Raw genomic sequence first — 24,124 nt, 5'->3', positions numbered from 1 at the left:
CCTCCACAGTTCTCTTTCCTCTCTTTCTTTCCCCCTCTCTTTTCCCCTCCCTCTTCCTCTTCCTCACTCTCTTTCTCTGCCCCCCTGACCCGCTTCCTCCCTCTCCCTCTCCCCTCCCCTCCTCGTCTCTCTTTTCCCCCCTCTCTCTCTCCCCTCCCCTCCCCGTCTCTCTCTCTCCCCTCCCTCTCCATCTATCTCTCTTCACCCCTCCCTTGCTTCTCCCTCTCACACCCTCTACAGCTCTTCTCACTCTCCCCTACATTGCTCTCTCTTCTCCTCCCCCTCTCTTCCCATCACCCTGCCCCCCTCCTCTTTTCTCTCACTCCTTAGTCCTTCCCCCCGGTTCTGTTAGTTCTGGTCAGTAATCTCCAGCTCTCCTTGGTATTGTAGCCTTCACAGATCAGTATGGAGGATAACATTTTGGTGTCCCGGTACATTAGTAACCCGTTGCTCATTGACGGTGAGTGTGCGGCTGTGTTACACTATTGCATGTTGGTGACATCACTGTGTCTGTGGCTTTGGGCACAGGCCCCAGATTCAGCAAGGAAATGGCCATAGGAAGCACCTACTCCTGGCATAGAGCAGGAACGGGATGTGGGAGCAGCCACCTAATAACTGTATGCACAGTATAGTCCACAATCAGCCAATCAGCAATGTGAGAGATGGGGTACTGGGGTCTGTCACTCATATACTAGATATATACAGTATATATACATATTCTAGGCCGCCCCTATTACTGCAGAGAAATATATATGCTAATATACGCTGTTTATGTAAAACACATCACACAAAACCATTACTGTACACTAGGGATGTGCTGGCTCGGATAGGTTCGAGTTTGCACGTGGAGTTCGGATTTTTCCCTCCAAAAAAACGGAACTCAGAAAGAGGCAAAACGTCATCTTACATGGACGAACATCATCATTCCTGGACAAAAGTCCAGGAATGATGATGTTCGTCCATGTAAGATGACGTTTTGCCTCTTTCTGAGTTCCGTTTTTTTGGAGGGAAAAATCCGAACTCCACGTGCAAACTCGAACCTATCCGAGCCTGCACATCCCTACTGTACACACAGATTATTGGTTATATATATATTTTATATGTGATTAAACAAGTCATTCTGGTATATGCTCCCTATGTAGTGTCTCCTCCGATACGTGTGGTCAGCACACAAGACCTCATTCACAGTCGGTCGTACGGGAAAAGAGGCTGGATATGCAAACGATGCACTCGCATGTTGCGTCCCTAAGATCGGATCGGCCGCTGGCCGACCAAGGGGAGGAAGCGGCCGGAAGACAAAAAATACGCCCCCTTCTCGTATGCATTACACGTCATCTCCGGCCATATAAAGATTAATCGAGACCATCGGGAACCATCGGAACTGGTCGTAGAGCTTAAGGTTGACCATACCCTCTCTTAAGCTCTACGATCATGTCAGTGTAAAAACTTCCCATGTCACATGTGCCATGACGCTACTTTGTTAATTATGCACTCCCATAAACCGTATGCACTCCCATAAAACGCCGTTCGCATAATTAGGCACGCCTGCGTTCGGATCTCCACTCCCCCGTTTTCAAGCACCTTCCCCTGTTACCACCCACAAACGCCTCAATCTGTCAGTCAAACTACCGACCTGGCTGTGTTCAAGGAGAGAGAAATTTCTGATCGTAGCGGCTAGTTTGCGCACGCGCATTGCGAACTTTACGCATGCGCAGTTTAGCGAACATCGGTGGCGTACGACCGTGCGGCCGTTTCGACCGACTCTGAATGAGGTCCACAGTCCCCTGTACATACAACATGTATGTACAGAGGCCTGGGGTTAGGGACAGTTTCTTCACGAGGGGCTTGTATAGTACCTTGTGTTATTGAAGAGAATATTACAGGCCCAGTTACAATAGAGTAACGGAGTATGTATTGTATATATGTATTAGGATAAATGTATTTCTTTAGGGGTCATTTCATTATTAATGTGTTATCTTTTTTAGGGTTTAAGTTTGATGTCCGCCTCTATGTGTTAATCACTTCGTATGATCCTTTAGTAATATATCTTTATGAAGAAGGACTTACCAGGTAAGAGTGTCAGACGCAGCCACACAGCCCTGGCCTGTAATATCCCTGTCCCACACCACCAGCCTCTAGTATCACTGTCCCAGCTTCTAATATCTCTGTCCAACAGTCCCAGCCTCTAATATCCCTATCCTACAGTCCCAGCCTCTAATATCCCTGTCCCACAGTCCCAGACTCTAATATCCCTGCCCAACAGTCCCAGCCTCTACTATCCCTGTCCCACACTACCAGCCTCTGGTATCACTGTCCCAGCCTCTAATATCCCTGTCCCACAGTCCGAGCCTCTAATATCCCTGTTCTACAGTCCGAGCCTCTAATATCCCTGTCACAGAACCAGCCTCTAATAACCCTGTCCTGCAGTCCCAGCCTCTTAATATGCATGTCCCACAGTTCCAGCTTCAAAAATCCCTGTCCCACAGTCCCAGCTTCAAACATCCCTGTCCCACAGTCCCAGCTTCAAACATCCCTGTCCCACAGTCCCAGCTTCAAACATTCCTGTCCCACAGTCCCAGCTTCAAACATCCTTGCCCCACAGTCCCAGCTTCAAACATCCCTGTCCCACAGTCCCAGCTTCAAACATCCCTGTCCCACAGTCCCAGCTTCAAATATCCCTGTCCCACAAAAACAAATATAGACAAACCAGCGCTTTAAACAAAGGTGCAGCAAATTACCACCAAAGTGGTCCCCTTCACTTTAAAATTCACACAGTTTCTACAATAAAGTAATCGTGGTTCTTTGTGCTCCCTGGGTATTTCTTGTGTTATTTTCCAATTATGTGCCTTGCAAAAGGCTCCAGGAGAGCAGAAACGCGTTGGTGGTGATATATGTAGGCAGAGAGTCCAGCAGAGGAATTTGTGGAGGTCCTTATTGCACTCTGATGAGTATCTGGTGTTCCAGCATCTGAACCCGGGCTATTGCCTTAATCATACAGAGGCAAATTTGGGTGCGCTAAACAGGTACCCCACATTATCTGGTACGGGACTGCATATATCATTTTGTGTCCATGTTTTAATGTGTATTTTGGATTGAATAAAACGGTACTTCACTATATATACCCCATTTCTTTCCTTTTTTTATATATATCAACCGTTTAATGGAGAATTATTGAAAGTATAACATCAGAGAATAAGAGGATGGTTATATTTGAATAATAAAATCCCATCCCACGGACATTAATAAAGGATTTGGATTTCGATCGCTGTCCCACAGTCCCAGCCTCCAATATGCTTATCCCACAGTTCCAGCCTCCAATATCCCTGTCCGGCGGTCCCAGCCTCCAGTTTGCCTGTCCCCCAGTCCCAGCCTCTAATATCCGTCACAGAAACCCAGCATCTAATAACCCTCTCACACAGCCCCAGCCTGTAATTCTTCTTATACGCAGCCTTGACTTTTAATTCACATTACTAGCAGTAGCATCTAATTCCTCTCTCAACCAGGAACCCCCAGCCTCTAATTCCTCTTTCACGCAGCCCCTGCCTCCAATTCCTGTGTCACGCATTCCCGACCTCGCAATTCCTTACTCACGCAGCCCTGCCTCACAATTCCTCTCTCACACAGCCCTAGCCTCCAATTCCTCTCTCACACAGCCCCTGCCTTCAATTCCTCTCTCACACAGCCCCTTCCTCCAATTCCTCTCCACACAGCCTCCAATTCCTCTCCACACAGAGCCCGGCCTCCAATTCCTCTCCACACAGAGCCCGGCCTCCAATTCCTCTCTCACACAGCCCCTTCCTCCAATTCCTCTCCACACAGAGCCCGGCCTCCAATTCCTCTCCACACAGAGCCCGGCCTCCAATTCCTCTCCACACAGCCCCAGCCTCCAATTCCATTCTCACACAGCACAGTCCTCCAATTCCTCTCTCACACAGCCCCAGCCTCCAATTCCTCTCTCACGTAGCCCCAGCCTCCAGTTCCTCTCTAACGCAGCCCCGGCCTCACAATTCCTCTCTCACACAGCACAGTCCTCCAATTCCTCTCTCACACAGCCCCAGCCTCCAGTTCCTCTCTAAAGCAGCCCCGGCCTCACAATTCCTCTCTCACACAGCACAGTCCTCCAATTCCTCTCTCACGTAGCCCCAGCCTCCAGTTCCTCTCTAACGCAGCCCCAGCCTCACAATTCCTCTCTCACACAGACCTGGGCTCCAATTTATTTCTCCCATGCCGACATGGCCTCTAATTCCATGTCAGCACAGCATTGTCACCCACCCCATTTCCCCTATCTTCTCAGGTTTGCAACAGTGCGCTATGACCGGGCGGCCAGAAATATCAAAAACCAGTTCATGCACCTAACAAACTACAGTGTGAACAAAAAGAGCGGAGACTATGTGAGGTACGAGGGGCCGGTGGTTGTCTGAGGTACGAGGGGCCGGTGATTGCGTGAGGTACGAGGGGCCAGTGGTTGTGTGAGGTACGAGGGGCCGATGGTTGTGATGTACGAGGGGCCGGTGATTGTGTGAGGTACGAGGGGCCGGTGGTTGTGCCCTTAGCCTATATTACACAGGTTGGGTGACTTTTCATGCTGTTCTGTCCTCTATTAGCTGTGATGACCCAGAAGTGGAGGATTATGGAAATAAATGGAGTATGAGCGCCATGCTGCGCTATCTAAAACAGGAAGGGAGGGACACGGCTGGTAAGAATGAGATCTCCAGTGCATCATCATGTTACTGCTGTGTGTCTTCCCTCTCTCTCTCTCCCCCCTCTCTCTCTATCTCTCCCTCTCTCTCTCTCTCCCTCCCCCTCTCTCTTTCTCTCCCCCTCCCCCCTCTATATCTCTCCCTCTCCTTTCTCTCTCTCTCTCTCTCTCCCCCACCCTCTTCCCCCTTTCTCTCTCGCAGCCCTCTCTCTCTCTCCCCCACCCTCTTTCCTCCCTCTCTCTCTCTCTCTCCCCCCTCTCTCCCTTTCTCTCTCACCCCCTCTCTCTCTCCCCCCTCTCTCCCCCTCTCTCTCTCCCCCCTCTCTCTCTATCTCTCCCTCTCTCTCTCTATCTCCCCCTCTCTCTTTCTCTCCCCCTCCCCCCTCTCTATCTCTCCCTCTCTCTCTCTCTCCTTTCTCTCTCTCTCTCCCCCACCCTCTTCCCCATTTCTCTCTCCCAGCCCTCTCTCTCTCTCTCTCCTCCACCCTCTTCCCCCCCCTCTCTCTCTCTCTCTCTCTCCCCCTCTCTCCCTTTCTCTCTCCCTCTCTCACCCCCTCTCTCTCCTCCCCCTCTCTCTCCCACCCCTCTCCCCTTCTCTCTCTCTCTCTCTCTCTCTCTCTCCCATCCCTCTCTTTCCCCCCTCTCTCTCCTCTCTCTCCCTTTCTCTCTCTCTCTCCCCCTCTCTCTCTCGCTCTCCCCCCCTCTCTCTCTCTCCCCCCCCCCTCTCTCTCTCCCCCCCCCTCTCTCTCTCCCCTCTCTCTCACTCCCCCATCTCTCTCTCTCCCCCCTCTCTCTCTCACCCCCTCTCTCTCTCCCCCCTCTCTCTCTTTCTCTGTCTCTCTCTCCCCCTCTCTCCCTCTCTCTCCTTTCTTTTTCGCTCCTCTCTCCCCCTATGCCAGTCTTTTGTGACTCTGCATTGAGTGTCCTTCTTTTGCCAGCACTGATGTCTCAGGTGGAGGATCTGATCACTAAGACTGTCATCTCAGGGGAACTCCCTATAGCCACAGCCTGCAAGTCCTTCCTCAGCCACAGAGGGAACTGCTTTGGTGAGCATAACTCAGTATATGCAGGAGGTAACACTGACCCCTGGTGGTGGCTTACATTACTAATATCCTTATTGCCCCCTCAGAGCTCTATGGGTTTGATGTGCTGATTGATAGCAGTCTCAGGCCCTGGCTGCTAGAAGTCAATCTGTCTCCGTCCCTGGCCTGGTGAGTGCGCTCTGTCTGCTGCTGCTGCTGCTGCCTGCCGTTCACTATGTGAATTATTGCTCTCAGTAATCCTCTGAATTCTCCCGCAGTGATGCCCCCCTGGATCTGAAGGTGAAGGCCAGTATGATCTCGGATATGCTAACGCTGGTTGGTAAGTAAGACAGCTCTGAGGTTCTCCAACACAGTAAGTAAGCGCTGTGTCCTAACTGTAGCCTCTTTAGGTGTGGAGTGTCAGGACCCTCAACAGAGGCCGGGTAGGGTAAATGTCACACAGTACGAGAGAAGAGTCCACCGAACACAGGTGGGTATCACGTGTGGGTGATTGACAGGTGTCAGATGTGACTGACTGGCTGAACAGCAGGTGTGGTTGACTGGCATCAGGTTTGTGTGATTGACAATCGTCAGGTATGGGTGATTACTTGCCATTAGCTGTGGGTAAGTGGTCGCTGAGAGGTGTGGGTTAGTGACTGGCATGAAGTGTGGGTTAGTGGCCACACCTAATGGCAGTTAATTACCCTCACCTGTCAGGTGTGGGTGATTGGCAAGCATCTGGTGCGGGTGTATGACTGACATTATGTGTGGGTCAGTGGTTGCTGTCAGGTGTGGTCAAGTGACTGGCAGTGGCTGAGGGTGAGTAGCTGGCATTAGGTGGGGGTGAGTGGCTGGCATCAAGTGTGGGTGATTGGCAAGCATCTGGTGTCTGTGAGTAGGTGTGGGTGAGTGGCTGGCATTAGGAGTGGGTGAGTGACTGGCAATAGGTGTGGTTAAGTGACTGGCATTAAGTGTGGGTAAGTGGTCGACAACAGGTGTGGGTGAGTGGCTGGCATTAGGGCCCTGATTCAGAGCCGGACGCTATAACAGAACGCTCGCTCTGAATCAGGGCCGTCCTTTCTAATTTAAGATGGTCGCGATGGTCTTGCGGTAGGGTCTCATTTCCGCAAGCCCTGGAGTGCTGTCACTCACCATCGACAGCACGCCCCCTTTGTAGCGAGACCCATAGCAACGGCTTGGCCGTCACTATCCGGGTGTGGCGCATGCGCACGACGGAGCTGGCTCCCTTGTGTGCATACGCACTGGGCCAACATCGACCCGCTTGCGAGCGCTCGCGAGCGGGTCTGAATTAGGCCCTAGGTGTGGGTGAATGGTCGCCATAAGGTCTGGGTGAGTGACTGGAAGTAGGTGTGGGTGAGTGACTGGCAGTAGGTGTGGGTGAGTAGCTGACCCCAAGCATTATGTGTGGGTGGGTGAGTGGCTGGCAGTAGGTGTGGGTTAGTGGCTGGCACTGGGTGTGGGTGAGAGGCTGGCTTCAGGTGTGGGTTAGTGGCTGGCAGGAGGTGTGGGTGAGTGGCTGTGGGTGTGGGTGAGTGGCCGGCAGTGGGTGTGGGTGAGTGGCTGGCAGGAGGTGTGGGTGAGTGGCTGGCAGGAGGTGTGGGTGAGTGGCTGGCAGTAGGTGTGGTAAGTGGATGGCAGTAGGTGTGGGTGAGTAGCTGACCCCAAGCATTATGTGTGGGTGGGTGAGTGGCTGGCAGTAGGTGTGGGTTAGTGGCTGGCACTGGGTGTGGGTGAGAGGCTGGCTTCAGGTGTGGGTTAGTGGCTGGCAGGAGGTGTGGGTGAGTGGCTGTAGGTGTGGTTGAGTGGCTGGCAGTAGGTGTGGGTTAGTGGCTGGCACTGGGTGTGGGTGAGAGGCTGGCTTCAGGTGTGGGTTAGTGGCTGGCAGGAGGTGTGGGTGAGTGGCTGTAGGTGTGGGTGAGTGGCCGGCAGTGGGTGTGGGTGAGTGGATAGCAGTAGGTGTAGGTGAGTGGCTGGCAGGAGGTGTGGGTGAGTGGCTGGTAGTAGGTGTGGGTGAGTGGCTGGCAGGTGTGGTGAGTGGATGGCAGTAGGTGTGGGTGAGTGGCTGGCAGTAGGTGTGGGTGAGTGGCTGTAGGTGTGGGTGAGTGGATGGCAGTAGGTGTGGGTGAGTGGCTGGCAGTAGGTGTGGGTGAGTGGCTGGCAGTATGTCTGGGTGAGTGGCTGGCAGTAGGTGTGGGTGAGTCGCTGGCAGTATGTGTGGGTGAGTGGCTGGCAGGAGGTGTGGGTGAATGGATGGCAGGAGGTGTAGGTGAGTGGCTGGCTGTAGGTGTGGGTTAGTGGCTGGCAGTAGGTGTGGGTGAATGGATGGCAGGAGGTGTAGTTGAGTGGATGGTGTGGGTGAGTGGCTGGCAGTAGGTGTGGGTGAGTGGCTGGCTGTAGGTGTGGGTTAGTGGCTGGCAGTAGGTGTGGGTGAGTGGATGGCAGGAGGTGTAGGTGAATGGATGGCAGGAGGTGTGGGTGAGTGGCTGGCAGTAGGTGTGGGTGAGTGGCTGGCTGTAGGTGTGGGTGAGTGGCTGGCTGTAGGTGTGGGTGAGTGGATGGCAGTAGGTGTGGGTGAGTGGATGGCAGGAGGTGTAGGTGAATGGATGGCAGGAGGTGTGGGTGAGTGGCTGGCAGTAGGTTTGGGTGAGTGGCTGGCTGTAGGTGTGGGTGAGTGGCTGGCTGTAGGTGTGGGTGAGTGGATGGCAGTAGGTGTGGGTGAGTGGATGGCAGGAGGTGTAGGTGAATGGATGGCTGTAGGTGTGGGTTAGTGGCTGGCAGTAGGTGTGGGTGAATGGATGGCAGGAGGTGTAGGTGAGTGGATGGTGTGGGTGAGTGGCTGGCAGTAGGTGTGGGTGAGTGGCTGGCTGTAGGTGTGGGTTAGTGGCTGGCAGTAGGTGTGGGTTAGTGGCTGGCAGTAGGTGTGGGTGAGTGGATGGCAGGAGGTGTAGGTGAATGGATGGCAGGAGGTGTGGGTGAGTGGCTGGCAGTAGGTGTGGGTGAGTGGCTGGCTGTAGGTGTGGGTGAGTGGCTGGCTGTAGGTGTGGGTGAGTGGATGGCAGTAGGTGTGGGTGAGTGGATGGCAGGAGGTGTAGGTGAATGGATGGCAGGAGGTGTAGGTGAATGGATGGCAGGAGGTGTGGGTGAGTGGCTGGCAGGAGATGTGGATGAGTGGCTGGCAGTAGGTGTGGGTGAATGGATGGCAAGAGGTGTAGGTGAATGGATGGCAGTAGGTGTGGGTGAGTGGCTGGCAGTAGGTGTGGGTGGGTGAGTGGCTGGCAGTAGGTGAATGGATGGCAGGAGGTGTGATGAGTGGATGGCAGTAGTTGTGGGTGAGTGGATGGCAGGAGGTGTAGGTGAGTGGATGGCAGTAGGTGTGGGTGAATGGATGGCAGGAGGTGTGGGTGAGTGGATGGCAGTAGGTGTGGGTGAATGGATGGCAGGAGGTGTGGGTGAATGGATGGCAGGAGGTGTGGGTGAATGGATGGCAGGAGGTGTGGGTGAGTGGCTGGTAGGAGATGTGGATGAGTGGCTGGCAGTAGGTGTGGGTGAGTGGCTGGCAGTATGTGTGGGTGAGTGGCTGGCAGGAGGTGTGGGTGAATGGATGGCAGGAGGTGTAGGTGAGTGGCTGGCTGTAGGTGTGGGTTAGTGGCTGGCAGTAGGTGTGGGTGAATGGATGGCAGGAGGTGTAGGTGAGTGGATGGTGTGGGTGAGTGGCTGGCAGTAGGTGTGGGTGAGTGGCTGGCTGTAGGTGTGGGTTAGTGGCTGGCAGTAGGTGTGGGTTAGTGGCTGGCAGTAGGTGTGGGTGAGTGGATGGCAGGAGGTGTAGGTGAATGGATGGCAGGAGGTGTAGGTGAATGGATGGCAGGAGGTGTGGGTGAGTGGCTGGCAGTAGGTGTGGGTGAGTGGCTGGCTGTAGGTGTGGGTGAGTGGCTGGCTGTAGGTGTGGGTGAGTGGATGGCAGTAGTTGTGGGTGAGTGGATGGCAGGAGGTGTAGGTGAATGGATGGCAGGAGGTGTAGGTGAATGGATGGCAGGAGGTGTGGGTGAGTGGCTGGCAGGAGATGTGGATGAGTGGCTGGCAGTAGGTGTGGGTGAATGAATGGCAAGAGGTGTAGGTGAATGGATGGCAGTAGGTGTGGGTGAGTGGCTGGCAGTAGGTGTGGGTGGGTAAGTGGCTGGCAGTAGGTGAATGGATGGCAGGAGGTGTGATGAGTGGATGGCAGTAGTTGTGGGTGAGTGGATGGCAGGAGGTGTAGGTGAGTGGATGGCAGTAGGTGTGGGTGAATGGATGGCAGGAGGTGTGGGTGAGTGGATGGCAGTAGGTGTGGGTGAATGGATGGCAGGAGGTGTGGGTGAGTGGCTGGCAGTAGGTGTGGGTGAGTGGCTGGCAGGAGATGTGGATGAGTGGCTGGCAGTAGGTGTGGGTGAATAGATGGCAGGAGGTGTGGGTGAGTGGCTGGCAGTAGGTGTGGGTGGGTGAGTGGCTGGCAGTAGGTGTGGGTGGGTGAGTGGCTGGCAGGAGGTGTGGGTGAGCGGCTGGCAGGAGGTGTGGGTGAGTGGCTGGCAGTAGGAGTGGGTGAGTGGCTGGCATCAGGAGTGGGTTACTGTCTGGTGTCTGCCAGTGGAGAATGAAACACTGTCTTTATGCCCGTAGCGCCCCCTATCTGCCAGTGACATTAGCGTTGGGCTGCAGGCCGGGAGCAGAGATAAGAATGGGAGACAGACATCCTGCACTCTGGGACTTTCTACAGAGGAGGTGAGTGCTGCTCCATTCCTCCATATACTTTGTATTTATAAGTACCCTGTACAATATGTATATGGGAAACGACCTGATATACTTCATTGTCGTGTACCATGTGACTGCAGCAGCCTCTGTGCAGTGTGTACCATGTGACTGCAGCAGCCTCTGTGCAGTGTGCACCATGTGACTGCAGCAGCCTCTGTGCAGTGTGCACCATGTGACTGCAGTAGCCTCTGTGCAGTGTGCACCATGTGACTGCAGCAGCCTCTGTGCAGTGTGCACCATGTGACTGCAGCAGTCACATGACACATCAGCCAGGAGTGATCCGAACGGGAACTACTTCCCTTTCATGATAACAAATGGGGAGGGCAAAAATATGTGCCTGAGACGGCGCAAGCAGCTGGCCCTGGCACCCAGAGCACCATCTCCACCTTGTATGACCATACTACGCCCCTGTCAGATCATGAGTTCTATGCTTAATTCTCCTTCCTCCATTTATATACAAGCTACGCCGTGGTTATTATAATTTATTTATATTCTGCAATGCTGTATTAGAACGCTGAAATCCTGTGCCGTAGTCAGTGAAGCTACGTCCAAGGACACAGCCACTGTCTTTGGCACGCCCAGATAATGGAACCGACATGCCCCCATTTCCTGGCACACTGGCAGTCGCCATCCCAAACGCCAGCGGCATGTTAATCACGCTGCGGCTTTTGGGGCATAGCGAGTAAAATCACAGACCCAGATCTGTACACACGCAGTGCGGCTCTCGTGGTTCTTAAAACATCGGAGATTAGTGTTAACATCGAATTAACCTACATCTCTGAGTCAGCCTCCTAGTGTCCAACTCACAAAACAGCATTTAGCATAGCACGATGTGTACCCAGCGGGAGCGCACATTTCATGGGTACACAATAGACGGTGTACCCGATATGTCGTTCTGAATCACGGGATCAGACGACGTATCGTCTAGTGTGTACCCAGCTTTACAATTGTCTTATTTTCTCTCCCTCCCACCTCCCCAACCTCTCTGTCTCCCTCTATCTCTCTCCCCCTCCCTCTCTCTCCCCCATCTCTCTCTGTCCCTCTCACCTTCCATCCCTCTCTCCTTTCCCACCTCTCTCTCTCCCTCTCTCCTTCCCCACCTCTCTCTCTCCCTCTCTCTCCCCCTCCCTCTCTCCTTCCCCACCTCTCTCTCTCTCTCTCTCCTTCCCTCCCTCTCTCACTCCTTCCTTCCCTCCCTCCCTCTCTCTCCTTCCTTCTCTCTCCCTCCTTCCTTCCCTCCCTCTCTCTCTCTCCCTCACTCCTTCCTTCCCTCCCTCTCTCCCCCTCCCTCTCTTCTTCCCTCCCTCTCTCCTTCCTTCCCTCCCTCTCTCCTTCCTTCCCTCCCTCTCTTCTTCCTTCCCTCCCTCTCTTCTCCCCTCCCTCTCTCCCCCTCCCTCTCTTCTTCCCTCCCTCTCTTCCTCCTTCCCTCCCTCTCTTCTCCCCTCCCTCTCTTCTCCTCCCTCTCTTCTTCCCCTCCCTCTTTCCCCCTCCCTCTCTCCTTCCCTCCCTCTCTCTCCTTCCTTCCTTCCTTCCTTCCCTCTCTCCTTCCCTCCCTCTCTTTCCCTCTCTCCTTCCTTCCCTCCCCCTCCCTCTCTCCTTCCTTCCCTCCCTCTCTCCTTCCCTCCCTCTCTCCTTCCCTCCCTCTCTCCTTCCCTCCCTCTCTCTCTTCCCCTCCCTCTCTCTCTTCCCCTCCCTCTCTCTCTTCCCCTCCCTCTCTCCCCCCCACTCTCCTTCCCTCCCTCTCCCCTTCCTTCCCTCCCTCTCTCCTTCCTTCCCTCCTTCTCTCCCCCTCACTCTCTCCTTCCCTCCCTCCCTCCCTCTCTCCTTCCTTCCCTCCCTCCCTCTCTCCTTCCTTCCCTCCCTCTCTCCTTCCCTCCCTCTCTCCTTCCTTCCCTCCCTCTCTCTCCCCCTCCCTCTCTCCTTCCCTCCCTCTCCCTCTCTCCCCCTCCCTCTCTCTCCCCCTCCCTCTCTCCTTCCCTCCCTCTCTCCTTCCCTCCCTCCCTCTCCCTCTCTCCTTCCTTCCCTCCCTCTCTTTCCCTCTCTCCTTCCTTCCCTCACTCTCTCCCCCTCCCTTTCTCCTTCCCTCCCTCTCTCCTTCCCTCTCTCTCCTTCCTTCCCTCTCTCCCCCTCCCTCCCCCTCCCTCTCTCCCCCTCCCTCTCTACTTCCTTCCCTCTCTCCTTCCCTCCCTCTCTCTCCCTTTCTCCTTCCTTCCCTCCCTCTCTCTCCCTCTCTCCTTCCTTCCCTCTCTCCTTCCTTCCCTCCCTCTCTCTCCCTCTCTCCTTCCCTCCCTCTCTTTCGTTCCTCCCCTCCCTCTCTCTCGTTCCTCCCCTCCCTCTCTCTCTTCCCCTCCCTCTCTCTCTTCCCCTCCCTCTCTCCTTCCCTCCCTCTCTCCTTCCCTCCCTCTCTCTCTCCCCCTCCCTCTCTCCTTACCCACCGGGGGCGATTCCTGGCTTCTTTCAGGAACCCATAATGAGCTGAATTGCCCATGTCTATGACTCCTCATTGGTTTCCACATAATGATGACACACTAATTCCCCTCTGCCCTCCTTGCACTTCCCAGGCGAAGATACTGCGCAGGGTCCAGGACGAGGAAGCAAGGCGGGGCAGCTTTGTCCGTATCTTCCCAAGGCACGACACGTGGTCACTTTACGGGTAAGCGTGTCACACTATACAGGGGCTTTGTTGTCATCCTGTCTGCAAAACATGGTCCTAATTTTTTCTTATTTATACAGGTCGTTCCTGGAACATAAAACTTCCCTTAATTACATGCTGACAGCGCACCTATTTCCAGACAGGTAAGTGTGACCTTGCGGCTGGCTTCCGATGCCCAGCAACTGCAGAGTGCAACAGTCTCCGGTTCTCCCACAGGCCGCTTACAAACGGAAACTGTGACTCCGGACCGAAGCTGCATGCTGCATTGTATGAAAGAAAACTGGTGTCGCTACAGCAACGTAAAACCAGGAGCCACAGAACGTCACGCAAAGCAGGTAATAGGATAGGGAAGGAGAACAGAACTTGGTGCCGTCACACTATCATAAGTAAATCTTTGTGAGACGTGTAAATGAGCCACCGGACATGTTTTACTGTCTTGAATGGTCAGAGGTTCTTTTATTAAAAGCAAAGTACAGATGAAGTCATCAGTGAGCACTCTCATCAATTACTAAGGAACATTCCCAGGAGTTAGGAAAGAGCTAGATATATAACGAGGTGACTTCACCCGTATTACTGAGACTTGGCTGTATAGAAGATGTCAGCCACCGTCACATGTATTTCTCTTCTAACCAATGATACGTGTCCTGTAGGGCCTTGCAGCCATCTCTGCTGAACTCCATGGGCCTTGTGTAATAGTCTGCGGGACGAAGGCATGGGCAGCATTCCAGTCAAGTCTGCCCTTCTTTTTAAAATGGCAATAATATTAAGGACAAAACCAACCTAGTTTCGTCTTTTAAATTATTGCCGCTTTAACAATACAGACAGACTCGCGGGAATCACGCCCATGCCTTCCGCAGGGTTTTACATAAGGCCACGTATATATAATTGTGTAAAGGGTTTTTACAATAGCTCAACGCCGCCCTGAGCCAGGTCAAGGGCAAAGTATCAGAGGCCTCACGGTTTTGAAAATCCCCAGTTATAGGACCTGAGTCGCGTGCACTGCCGATGTCTGACGCAGCGAGACGATGTGTTTGTACAGCGCATGCGTCCTGATTGTCAGCTTACAGAGTCGCAGTACTGATTCAGATGCACAGTTTGTGAAATGTATTAGACATGTATTGGCCGGAGACTGGGAGGTGTCTATTCCGACGCGCTGAGATGCTGCGTCTTATAGGAGTATCGCTGAAAGTGGACACTTCATCGTTGTCATTGGAGGCCATACTGTGACGGAGAATCAGCACCTGGCCTGGGGTTGGTGCACGTTTAGACGGCGCGATCTATGGTTTCGTCTATAGTGACACCAACAGACGCTCAGAGTGGGCGTCCCAGTCCTTGCACATTCTTACCCCCCGGATATATATACCCCAGTTAGGGGCCTTGTAGCGGCATTAGCATGAAGTCGCTACATGAACTGCAGCAAGAGACGCACACACACAGCCGTCACTGCGTCCTACACAAAAACACAGTGTGAATGAGTTAGATAAAGACAACTTGTTCCCTTCCCTGCTCTTTTCTGATATAAATCCCATTCAGCGTTATCTCTGCTGATTCTCTAATCCCTGCAGCCGTCTCCACTGGAGATTCTTCGTTTACGTTAAATTTAAAATAACTTTTCATTTTTAGGGGTATTTCCTTCCTTGAGAGTTACAGAACAAATGGTTTTAAGGTGGAGACCACTGAATATTTATTCCCCTTGAATCTCACATTTTATGTATCTAGGCCACAAAGAACAAAAGGTGCCTCCTAGTGCAATAAATCGGTGCAAGCACCGGTGTGCTCGCATAATGTAATGGTAGAAAGTGGTCCGGTACAATTCAAATAAAAGAACCAACTTATCTGTTATATAAACTTAGTTCCAGGAAACAGCAATATCAGCTGAAGTCTCCTTTTATTAGTCACTCAGAACAAAAGACAAAAGATACATGGTATAATACTATTAAGGCAAAACATGTGCTGATAACGATAAAATATATTGTACGTACATTTCTGAAAACAATTTGTGCGTATCTGAATAATCCAGGGGAACTCAACCAAGTAGTCCAGACCCAACACTTTTCGTTGTGGCACTGTATTAGGCGTCACCGAGACCACCTGAGAGCTACGTATGACTTTGGTTGATATCGCTGTTTCTACTTCAGGGTCCATAGGGTTGACCTTGGGGGTATAGCTGGATCTGGATCCATGGGCACCACGCAGTTAAAGCTTTAGCTGCTCCCAGGATGCACTTGGGTCCGTCCTCCTCTATACCCCACCCCCGGCCACAGCACCTCAGTTTGAGTTGGTGCCCGGCCGGAGTCGGGTCACCTGCGCAGGGGGGCTGCAGGAGCAGCCCCCAAAAGCTTTCTATTTTTATTTAAAAAAAAAAAAAAAAGCCTGTTAGATTTTTATTTTAAAACAGAGGCTCTAGTGTGGCAGCGACGGGCTGTCTATGCAGACGCCCACGCTGCCGCTCTCCTTCCCCGCTGGCGCTGCGACGCCAGTACTGCACTGGGGATCGCGGCGGGAGGCCAGAGTCCGTACTAGCCGGACTCTGGGTCCCTCCCTGGACTGCTGCCGGAGTCGCCGGGGACAAGGTAAGCCGCGAGTCGCCGATTAGCGGCGGCTCGCGGGTTTTGCCTGCAGATGCAGTCCTTTGCCCCCGGTCCTAGGGGACAGACCGGGGGCCGCTAGCGGTGGCGGCGGGCTCCCCCTCTGAGGAGGAATAACCCGTGGGACCACTAGACCACCAGGGATATATGGCAAGCGGGATGCCGGCAAGCCCTGGGGTTAATATGCTAGCCAGGGGAGGAAGCCTTCCCTGTCAGCGGCTCCTCCCCTCAGCTCAGCGCGCCTTTCAGCACGGAGTCTGGCGTCGCTGAGCTGCAGCTACTCGGCCACTCCTCCTCTGAGGTCTCCAGCAGCCATTTTCTCACAGTGGCAGCGCAGATCTTCAGGGAGCACGCGGACCGGTCCCCCTGTGTACCTCTCCCCTGATTAAGGACAGCGTACACAGCACTATAGCCCTCCCAGACACTGAATCTGGGCAGGTTGATTGTAGTGGAAAGGTGCAGTGAGTATATCTTCCTGCATGGTATGTGACTTTTGCTAGTGCTGCCTGTCTGTGCTTATTTTCTACTTACTGTCAGCTTATACCTATCCCTTTACTTCTCCTACAAGCCCTACAGGTGTGTGGGAGAGGGGCGTTTCTACTGACCTCACTTATATAGATCACGTATTTGTGAGGTCCGTCACATACAGTTGTGTGCTACTCAGTGCCATATTGTGGGCTGTTGTTCAGCACACCGGTGAGTGCGTTTTACTTCTACCCTGGTGCCAGATATATAATATATTCTGTCATGTCAGACGAGGAGGTTGAGCGCTCAGTGGCTCCGGTGTTGGCCTCCTGCGGACGCTGTTCTGCAGGAGTAGATAGGAAGGATTTGTCACAGGATGGCCTGTGTAGTCGATGCCAGGTGGCTCCTGGCCCATCCAGACCTTCTCTGGCGCAGGAACCACCGTGGGCGATGTTTTCTCAAGTGCTGGTGTCTATTGCGGACCGTCTGTCGGTCCCGACTGCTCTCCCTACTAGGTCGTTGTCCCAGCCGACCATCCCCCATTCCCCGGGTGTCCCGCAGTTATTGCGGAGTCCTCCTGGGTCTCAGTCGGTGGGTCCCTATGCGGGGTTGCCTATGTATATACAGGCTTCCCCTGTGCCGCAGCAGCCTGTGGTACCTTTTCAGGCCCCTATGGTGACTCCTCCACCCTGGGTGGATGTGCTCTCCAACTCCGTACAAAATTTGGCGGCCGCTTCCTCGGCTTTTCAGTCAATGTTGCAGACTGACATGCCTTCTAGGATTTCAAAACGCCCACTCATGACACGGGCTGCTCAGGTATCGGACTCAGAGGGTTCCTCAGATGATGGGGAGGTCCCTGATGACACTGACTCGGACGCCTCGGTCCAGGAAATGGATACCAAGTCGTCCATTAATGTGCGAGCACTAGTTAGGGCGGTGCGAGCTATTCTTCTTATAGACGATGAGGCACCGGTTCCTAAGTCGAAGTTTCCTAGTTTAAAAAAAACTAAGGTGGCTTCTGCGGTGTTTCCCCTGTCGGATCAGTTGACGGATCATATGGCGGTAGCTTGGCAGGCGCCCAGTAAGAGATTCCTTCCTCAGAAGCGGTTGGCTTCTAATTACCCCTTCCCTGAGGCACATTGTAAAAAATGGGAAACTCCACCGGCGGTGGATTCCCATGTCACCCGTTTAACTCGGGGCGCCACCTTACCATTACCGTCGATATCCTCGCTGAAGGATCCCACGGACAGGAAAGTTGAGACTTGCTTAAAGTCTATTTACTCCCTCTCCGGGGCGGTGGCCCGACCGTCCATGGCCATCTCCTGGGTGGCCAAGGCCATTGAGGGATGGGCCAATGCATTGGAAGATACCTTCCCGGACGACGCTCCGGATGTCCAGCGGGCGTTGTTGGGACAAATGAGGGACGCTGCTTCTTACATTGGAGAAGCTTCTTTAGATGCTAGTCTGCTGACCTCGCGGGTATCGGCTGCAGCGGTGTCTGCCCGCCGATCCTTATGGTTGCGGTCCTGGAGAGCGGACTCTGATTCAAAGAAAGGTCTGGAGGCCTTACCTTTCAATGGGGAATTACTATTTGGTCCGGACTTGGACAAAATAGTGGACACCCTGGCTAAATCCAAGTCGGCCTTCCTCCCTTCGGCGGCACTGCCTGCTAAGGTTCGGAGTTCGGCTTTTCGTTCCTTTCGGGTTCAGGGTAAGGCGAAAGGTCAGTCCTTCCCGAGACAGTCTGCGAGTAAGACGGCCTCTAAACCCAAGAAGCAAGCCTGGAGTGCTCGGCGCCCTTCTTCCAAGCAGGAAGATAAACCTGCGGCCTGATGGGACGGGCCTCCCTCTGGGGGACCTCAGAGTGGGAGGCCGACTTCTTCTATTTGCCCAGTGCTGGCACAATACCACCACGGATGCCTGGGTTCGAGAAGTGGTCTCCCAGGGGTACGCCCTGTCTTTTCGGCACAGACCACCCCACCAGTTTTTCTGCACAAGTCCTTCTCAGGACAAGACCAAGGCGTTACAGGTTCAGGAGGCTATAGAGTCCTTGCTGAAAGCAGGGGTCATTGTTCCCGTTCCTCTATCACAACGAGGGACGGGGTATTATTCGTCTCTGTTTCTGGTGCAGAAACCCAATGGTTCTCATCGCCCTATCCTCAACTTGAAGTCTCTGAACAAATTCCTCAGGGTTCCCAAGTTCAGGATGGAAACGTTACGTTCCATCATTCTGGCGATGGAACCGGGGGATTACATGGTGTCCCTGGACATCCAGGACGCCTACCTCCATGTTCCGATAGCATCTTCACACCAGCGGTATCTGAGGTTCGCTATCCTTCAACACCACTATCAGTTCCGGGCGCTACCCTTTGGTCTCTCCACGGCACCGAGGGTGTTCACGAAGATTATGGCGGTCATGGCCGCACATCTTCGGAACCAGAATGTACGGCTGCTGCCGTACCTGGACGACCTCCTGTTGCTGGCGAGCTCCCCGGAGGTACTGCTTCAACATCTCCACCTGACGATCGCTTGCCTGCAAGCACACGGGTGGTTGATAAATTGGAAAAAGTCCTCCCTGATTCCATCACAGCGGATGGTTCATTTGGGAGCCCTGCTGGATTCGCGTCAGCAAAGGATCTTCCTGACTCCGGAGAAGGTCGCCTCCCTACAGCTGCGGATACGCAGTTGCCTGAGCCGTTGCCGCCTGTCGGTCCATTCGGCTATGAGAGTTCTGGGGTCCATGGTGTCGACATTCGACATGGTGGAATTTGCCCAGTTCCATTCCCGGCCCCTGCAGGGGCTGATTCTATCAGAATGGAACGGGTTACCTCACCGGATCCGCTCTCAGGTGCTGGTGTTGTCTCCGGACGTTCGGCTATCTTTGGCTTGGTGGCTTCAGACAGCTCATCTGGTCGAGGGGCGCCCATTTTGGATCCCGGACTGGGTCCTGCTCACGACGGATGCCAGTCTCCGGGGTTGGGGGGCAGTGACCGGCTCTTTGTCGCTTCAGGGTCGTTGGTCAGCGGAAGAAGCACTTCTCCCCATCAACATCCTGGAACTGCGGGCAGTATACAGGGCCCTGCAGTCGTCCGGCCCCGCTCTTCACGGAAGGGCGGTACAGGTGCAGTCCGACAACGCCACCACGGTGGCGTATATCAATCACCAAGGCGGAACTCGCAGTCAGGCAGCGATGTCGGAGGTGTCTCGTATCCTGACTTGGGCGGAGGGTCACATTCCAGCGATCTCGGCGGTCTTCATCCCCGGAGTCCTCAATTGGGAGGCGGACTTCCTCAGCCGTCACGACGTGCATCCCGGGGAATGGTCGCTTCACCCAGAGGTGTTTCAGCTACTCGTGGACAGGTGGGGACTGCCGGAGCTGGACTTGATGGCCTCCCGTCACAATCACAAGTTGCCCGTTTACGGGTCAAGGACAAGAGACGCAGGTGCAAGTCTGGTGGATGCGCTGTCGGTGAAATGGACGTTTCACCTGGCGTATCTGTTTCCTCCGATATCCCTGCTTCCTCGGGTTCTGCGGAAATTCAAGCAGGACGGCGGCATGCTCGTGCTGGTAGCTCCGGCGTGGCCCAGACGTCCTTGGTACTCCGATCTCAGGAGCCTCTCCATCGACGCTCCGTACCTTCTTCCTCAGCGTCGGGACCTGTTGTCTCAGGGGCCCTGCCTTTACCCGGATCTGGGTCGGCTGTCTTTGACGGCGTGGCTCTTGAGACAGCCGTCTTGAGGTCTCGGGGCTTCTCCAGTTCGGTTATTGGTACCATGCTCAGGGCACGCAAGCCTGCTTCAGCACGGATTTATCACAGAGTGTGGCACACTTACTTTCAGTGGTGTGAGTCCAAACATTATGATCCTCAGGTGTTCCGAGTTTCTAGGATCTTGGAATTTCTTCAGTCAGGATTGGATCTCGGCTTACGCCTTGCATCTCTGAAGGTTCATGTGTCCGCCTTGTCCGTGTGGTTTCAACGGCGGATTGCAATACTACCAGACGTTCACACCTTTTTCCAAGGTGTTCTCAGGATCCAGCCTCCCTTTGTGCCTCCTGTGGCTCCTTGGGACTTGGCGGTGGTGCTACGGGTCCTGCAGGGTCCTCCGTTTAAGCCTCTTGAGGCGGTGGAGCTCAAGTGGCTGACATTTAAGACGGTTTTTCTCCTGGCAATTGCTTCGGCCAGGAGGGTGTCTGAATTGGGGGCGCTTTCCTGTCGCCCTCCTTTCCTGATTTTTCACCAGGACAGAACGGTGCTCCGCACTCGTCCTGAGTTTTTGCCCAAAGTGGTCTCGAAGTTCCATATTAATCAGGAACTTGTTGTGCCAGCTTTTCAGTCCCCTGATCTTTCAGCTGCTGAGACTTCCTTAGATGTGGTCCGGGCGCTTAGAATTTATGTAGACCGGACGGCTTCGGTTAGGAAGTCTGATTCCTTGTTTTATCCTCTTTGGTTTTCACAAGAGGGGTTGGCCTGCCAACAAACAAACGTTAGCCCGTTGGCTTCGTTCCGTTATTTGTGAGGCTTATGCACAGGAGGGCTTACCTGTGCCAGCCTCTGTTAAGGCTCATTCCACTCGTTCTGTGGGTCCCTCTTGGGCTGCTAGACGTGGCGCTTCTGCTGTTCAGCTGTGTAAGGCGGCCACTTGGTCTTCAATTCAAACGTTTTTGAGGTTCTATGCGTTTGACACCTTTGCCTCTCAGGATGCATCCTTTGGGCGCCGGGTACTCCTTTCAGCACAGGAGCGTCCCCGCCCTTAGTTGTACTGCTTTGGGACATCCCCAAGGTCAACCCTGTGGACCCCCTATGGACCCTGAAGTAGAAAACAAGAGATATGGTAAGAACTTACCTTTGTTATCTCTGTTTCTACGAAGTCCATAGGGTCCACAGGGCGCCCGCCCTGACGCACCTGGCTTCAAATGGGCTGTGTGGCTGGTCACCGGTTTTCCGTCTCCCATTTCTGTGAGTATGGTTTCTTGTGTGTTCCAGTCTTCCTTCTCTCTGTTTAGTCTCCTCCTCCGGCCTTGGCTGCTTACCAACTGAGGTGCTGTGGCCGGGGGTGGGGTATAGAGGAGGACGGACCCAAGTGCATCCTGGGGGCAGCTAAAGCTTTAACTGCGTGGTGCCCATGGATCCAGATCCAGCTATACCCCCAAGGTCAACCCTGTGGACCCTATGGACTTCGTAGAAACAGAGATAACAAAGGTAAGTTCTTACCATATCTCTTGTTTTCCTGAAACTACATTTTAATTGGTGCCCAGACCACCTTATACCATTTCTGAGCACACTGGTGATTGCAGGGGTTTAGTGCACTAGGAGGCGTCTTATTACATTTTCAGATTGGCTGCCATTCCTTATTTTGTGGAACTACACAGGTGAATGTTCATTTGGGACTCTGGCCCTGATTCAGAGCCGGACGCTCTTTCAGAGCGCTCGCTCTGAATCAGGGTGTTTTTTTTGTTTTTTGGTGCTGGCCGCTCGCATAGCTGTGGGTGACCACCCACAGCTTTTGCGAGCGGCCAGGTGATGGTCGCGATTATCGCGATCATCGGGCTTGCGACAAGACCCTTGTGGTAGGGTCTCGTTCCCGCAAGCCCCAGTGAGCTTCCTGCTCTAATAGAGCAGGAAGCTCAACTACTGACATCACGAGTGATGTCAGTAGGGCCGCCCTCAAATGGCAGGCGTTCCTTCGGGAACGCCTCCGTTTGGTCAGCCACCACCCCCCCTCCCCGCCTACAAAACGGGACGAGCTGTCGATCAACGAGCTGTCGATCGACAGCCATCCCGTTTTGTTACGAGCCCCGGAGCGAGTGATTTCTCGCTCCGGGGCTCGCTCCCGCGCAGTGTGAGCACTGGCCGGCCATCGACCCGCTTGCGAGCGGGTCTGAATCAGGCCCTCTGTGTGGGCGATTTCAATTGTTTTAGCTGTGGCTATTTCTTTTGGCTGCCTGATGGAGCAATTCAGTTGTTGCTGTTTTCTGGTGCGAATAGCCACAACTGCAAACATATCTGCTCGCAGCCTCCCAGGGTGGCAAGCAGAACTCGGGTATAAGTTGGGTGTTTGGGCACCCAAGGCAGGACTTTAGACAGAGTACACGGCTAAATCCCGTGCTTTTGGGTGCGCACACACGGTACTGGCCCCAAATGAAGCAACAATTAAATTGCTCCATTGGGCTCCCAAAAAATATTTGAATAGCTACCTATGGACTTTATGTGCATATTTAATTGATTGTATACTGGTGTATACTGAGCGCTGTGGTTGGTTCATTTATGCAGCCTAAGGAAATGTAAGAGAACACGCTTAGTTTTATTGTCCCAACAGTTCTTCTTTCACAACAATGGAGATACGGAAATGAGCTGTGCTTATTGCTGCCACTTCAATCAGGAGAGCAGCCAGGCAGCACAAGCTCCTCCTACTTTACTTCTGAGAGCAGCCAGGCAGCACAAACTCCTCCTACTTCATTTTGAGAGCAACCAGGCAGCAAAAGCTCCTCCTACTTCACTTCTGAGAGCAGCCAGGCAGCACCCACTCCTCCTATTTTACTTTCAAAGCAGCCATGCAGCACAAGCTCTTCCTACTTCACTTCTGACAGCAGCCAGGCAGCACAGAATCTCCTACTTCACCGCTGAGACCATCCAGGCAGCACAAACTCCTATTTCACTTTGAAAGCAGTCAGGCAGCATAAGCTCCTCCTACTTCACTTCTGAGAGCAGCCAGGCAGCACAGAATCCTCCTGAGAACAGCCAGGCAGCACAAGCTCCTTCTACTTCAGCTCTGATAGCAGCCAGGCAGAACAGGCTCCTTCCACTTCACATCTTAAGGCAGCCTGGCAGAGCAGGCTCCTCCCACCTCATCTCTGATAGCAGCCAGGCAGAGCAGACTCCTCCCACCTCATCTCTGATAGTAGCCAGGCAGAGCAGACTGCTCCCAGCATCATTGGCTGAAACTGTGGGAGAGACGTATCAAACCTTCTAAAGAGGATAGGTGGAGAAGATGCCCATAGGGACCAATCAGCTTCTAGCTATCGTTTTATAGAATGATAGGTTTGATACATTTCCACCTGTATCTTGTACATCAGCTATACCTGAGCCTGCTGCTGACAGCTCTGCACATGACCAAGAAGAGGAGGATCAAGCTGAGGATGAAGACCTGGAAGATATACAGGACCATGACACCTCATCCCAGGACACACAGACTGCTCCAGCACAGCCTCCACGTGTCTCCATAATGGAGATCTTACAGAAGGGTGCAAACCTGAGGCATGTGTCTATAGGATGTATGATTAGTCCCCGGTGTGTCTATAGGATGTATGATTAGTCCCTGGTGTGTCTATAGAATGTATGATTAGTCCCCGCTTCGTCTATAGAATGTATGATTAGTCCCCGCTTCGTCTATATGATGTATGATTAGCCCCCGCTTTGTCTGTAGGATGTATGATTAGTCCCCTGTGTGTCTATAGAATGTATGATTAGTCCCTGGTGTGTCTATAGAATATATAATTAGTCCCCGATGTGTATATAGGATGTATGATTAATCCTCGGTGTGTCTATAGAATATATAATTAGTCCCCAGTGTGTATATAGGATGTATGATTAGTCCCCGGTGTGTCTAGAGAAAGTATGATTAGTCCACGGTGTGTCTATAGAATGTATGATTAGCCCCCGCTTTGTCTATAGGATGTATGATTAGTCCCCGATGTGTCTATAGGATATATGATTAGTCCCTGGTGTGTCTATAGAATGTATGATTAGTCCCTTGTGTCTAGGGGATGTGATTAGTCCCCAGTGTGTCTGTAGGAAGTTTGATTAGTCCCTAGCGTGTCTTTAGGATTTGTTTGATTATTCCCCTGTAGGATGTGTGATTATTCCCCAGTGTGTCTGTAGGAATGTGTGAT

At 53.3% G+C, this 24,124-nt stretch overlaps 1 protein-coding gene across 1 annotated transcript in view; it reads left to right on the top strand.

Moving 5' to 3' along the window:
• The window catches only part of TTLL5 (tubulin tyrosine ligase like 5), a 120,977-nt gene that overhangs the window by 61,630 nt on the left and 35,223 nt on the right, over window positions 1–24,124 (top strand). The window contains exons 7-19 of the mRNA XM_088447462.1: window positions 391–460; window positions 1,986–2,070; window positions 4,295–4,396; window positions 4,605–4,696; window positions 5,638–5,745; window positions 5,829–5,910; window positions 6,000–6,061; window positions 6,132–6,211; window positions 10,396–10,497; window positions 13,089–13,180; window positions 13,261–13,323; window positions 13,397–13,515; window positions 23,309–23,489. Of these exons, the coding sequence (XP_088303588.1) occupies window positions 391–460; window positions 1,986–2,070; window positions 4,295–4,396; window positions 4,605–4,696; window positions 5,638–5,745; window positions 5,829–5,910; window positions 6,000–6,061; window positions 6,132–6,211; window positions 10,396–10,497; window positions 13,089–13,180; window positions 13,261–13,323; window positions 13,397–13,515; window positions 23,309–23,489 (1,238 nt within the window). The remainder of the gene's footprint in view (window positions 1–390; window positions 461–1,985; window positions 2,071–4,294; window positions 4,397–4,604; window positions 4,697–5,637; window positions 5,746–5,828; window positions 5,911–5,999; window positions 6,062–6,131; window positions 6,212–10,395; window positions 10,498–13,088; window positions 13,181–13,260; window positions 13,324–13,396; window positions 13,516–23,308; window positions 23,490–24,124) is intronic.

This window comes from Taudactylus pleione, unplaced genomic scaffold (assembly GCF_031769625.1).
Source record: "Taudactylus pleione unplaced genomic scaffold, aTauple2 ptg000433l, whole genome shotgun sequence".
Taxonomy (NCBI): Eukaryota; Metazoa; Chordata; class Amphibia; order Anura; family Myobatrachidae; genus Taudactylus; species Taudactylus pleione.
The sequence above is the reverse complement of the archived record's forward strand: the minus strand, read 5'-3'. Positions and strand labels throughout refer to the sequence as shown.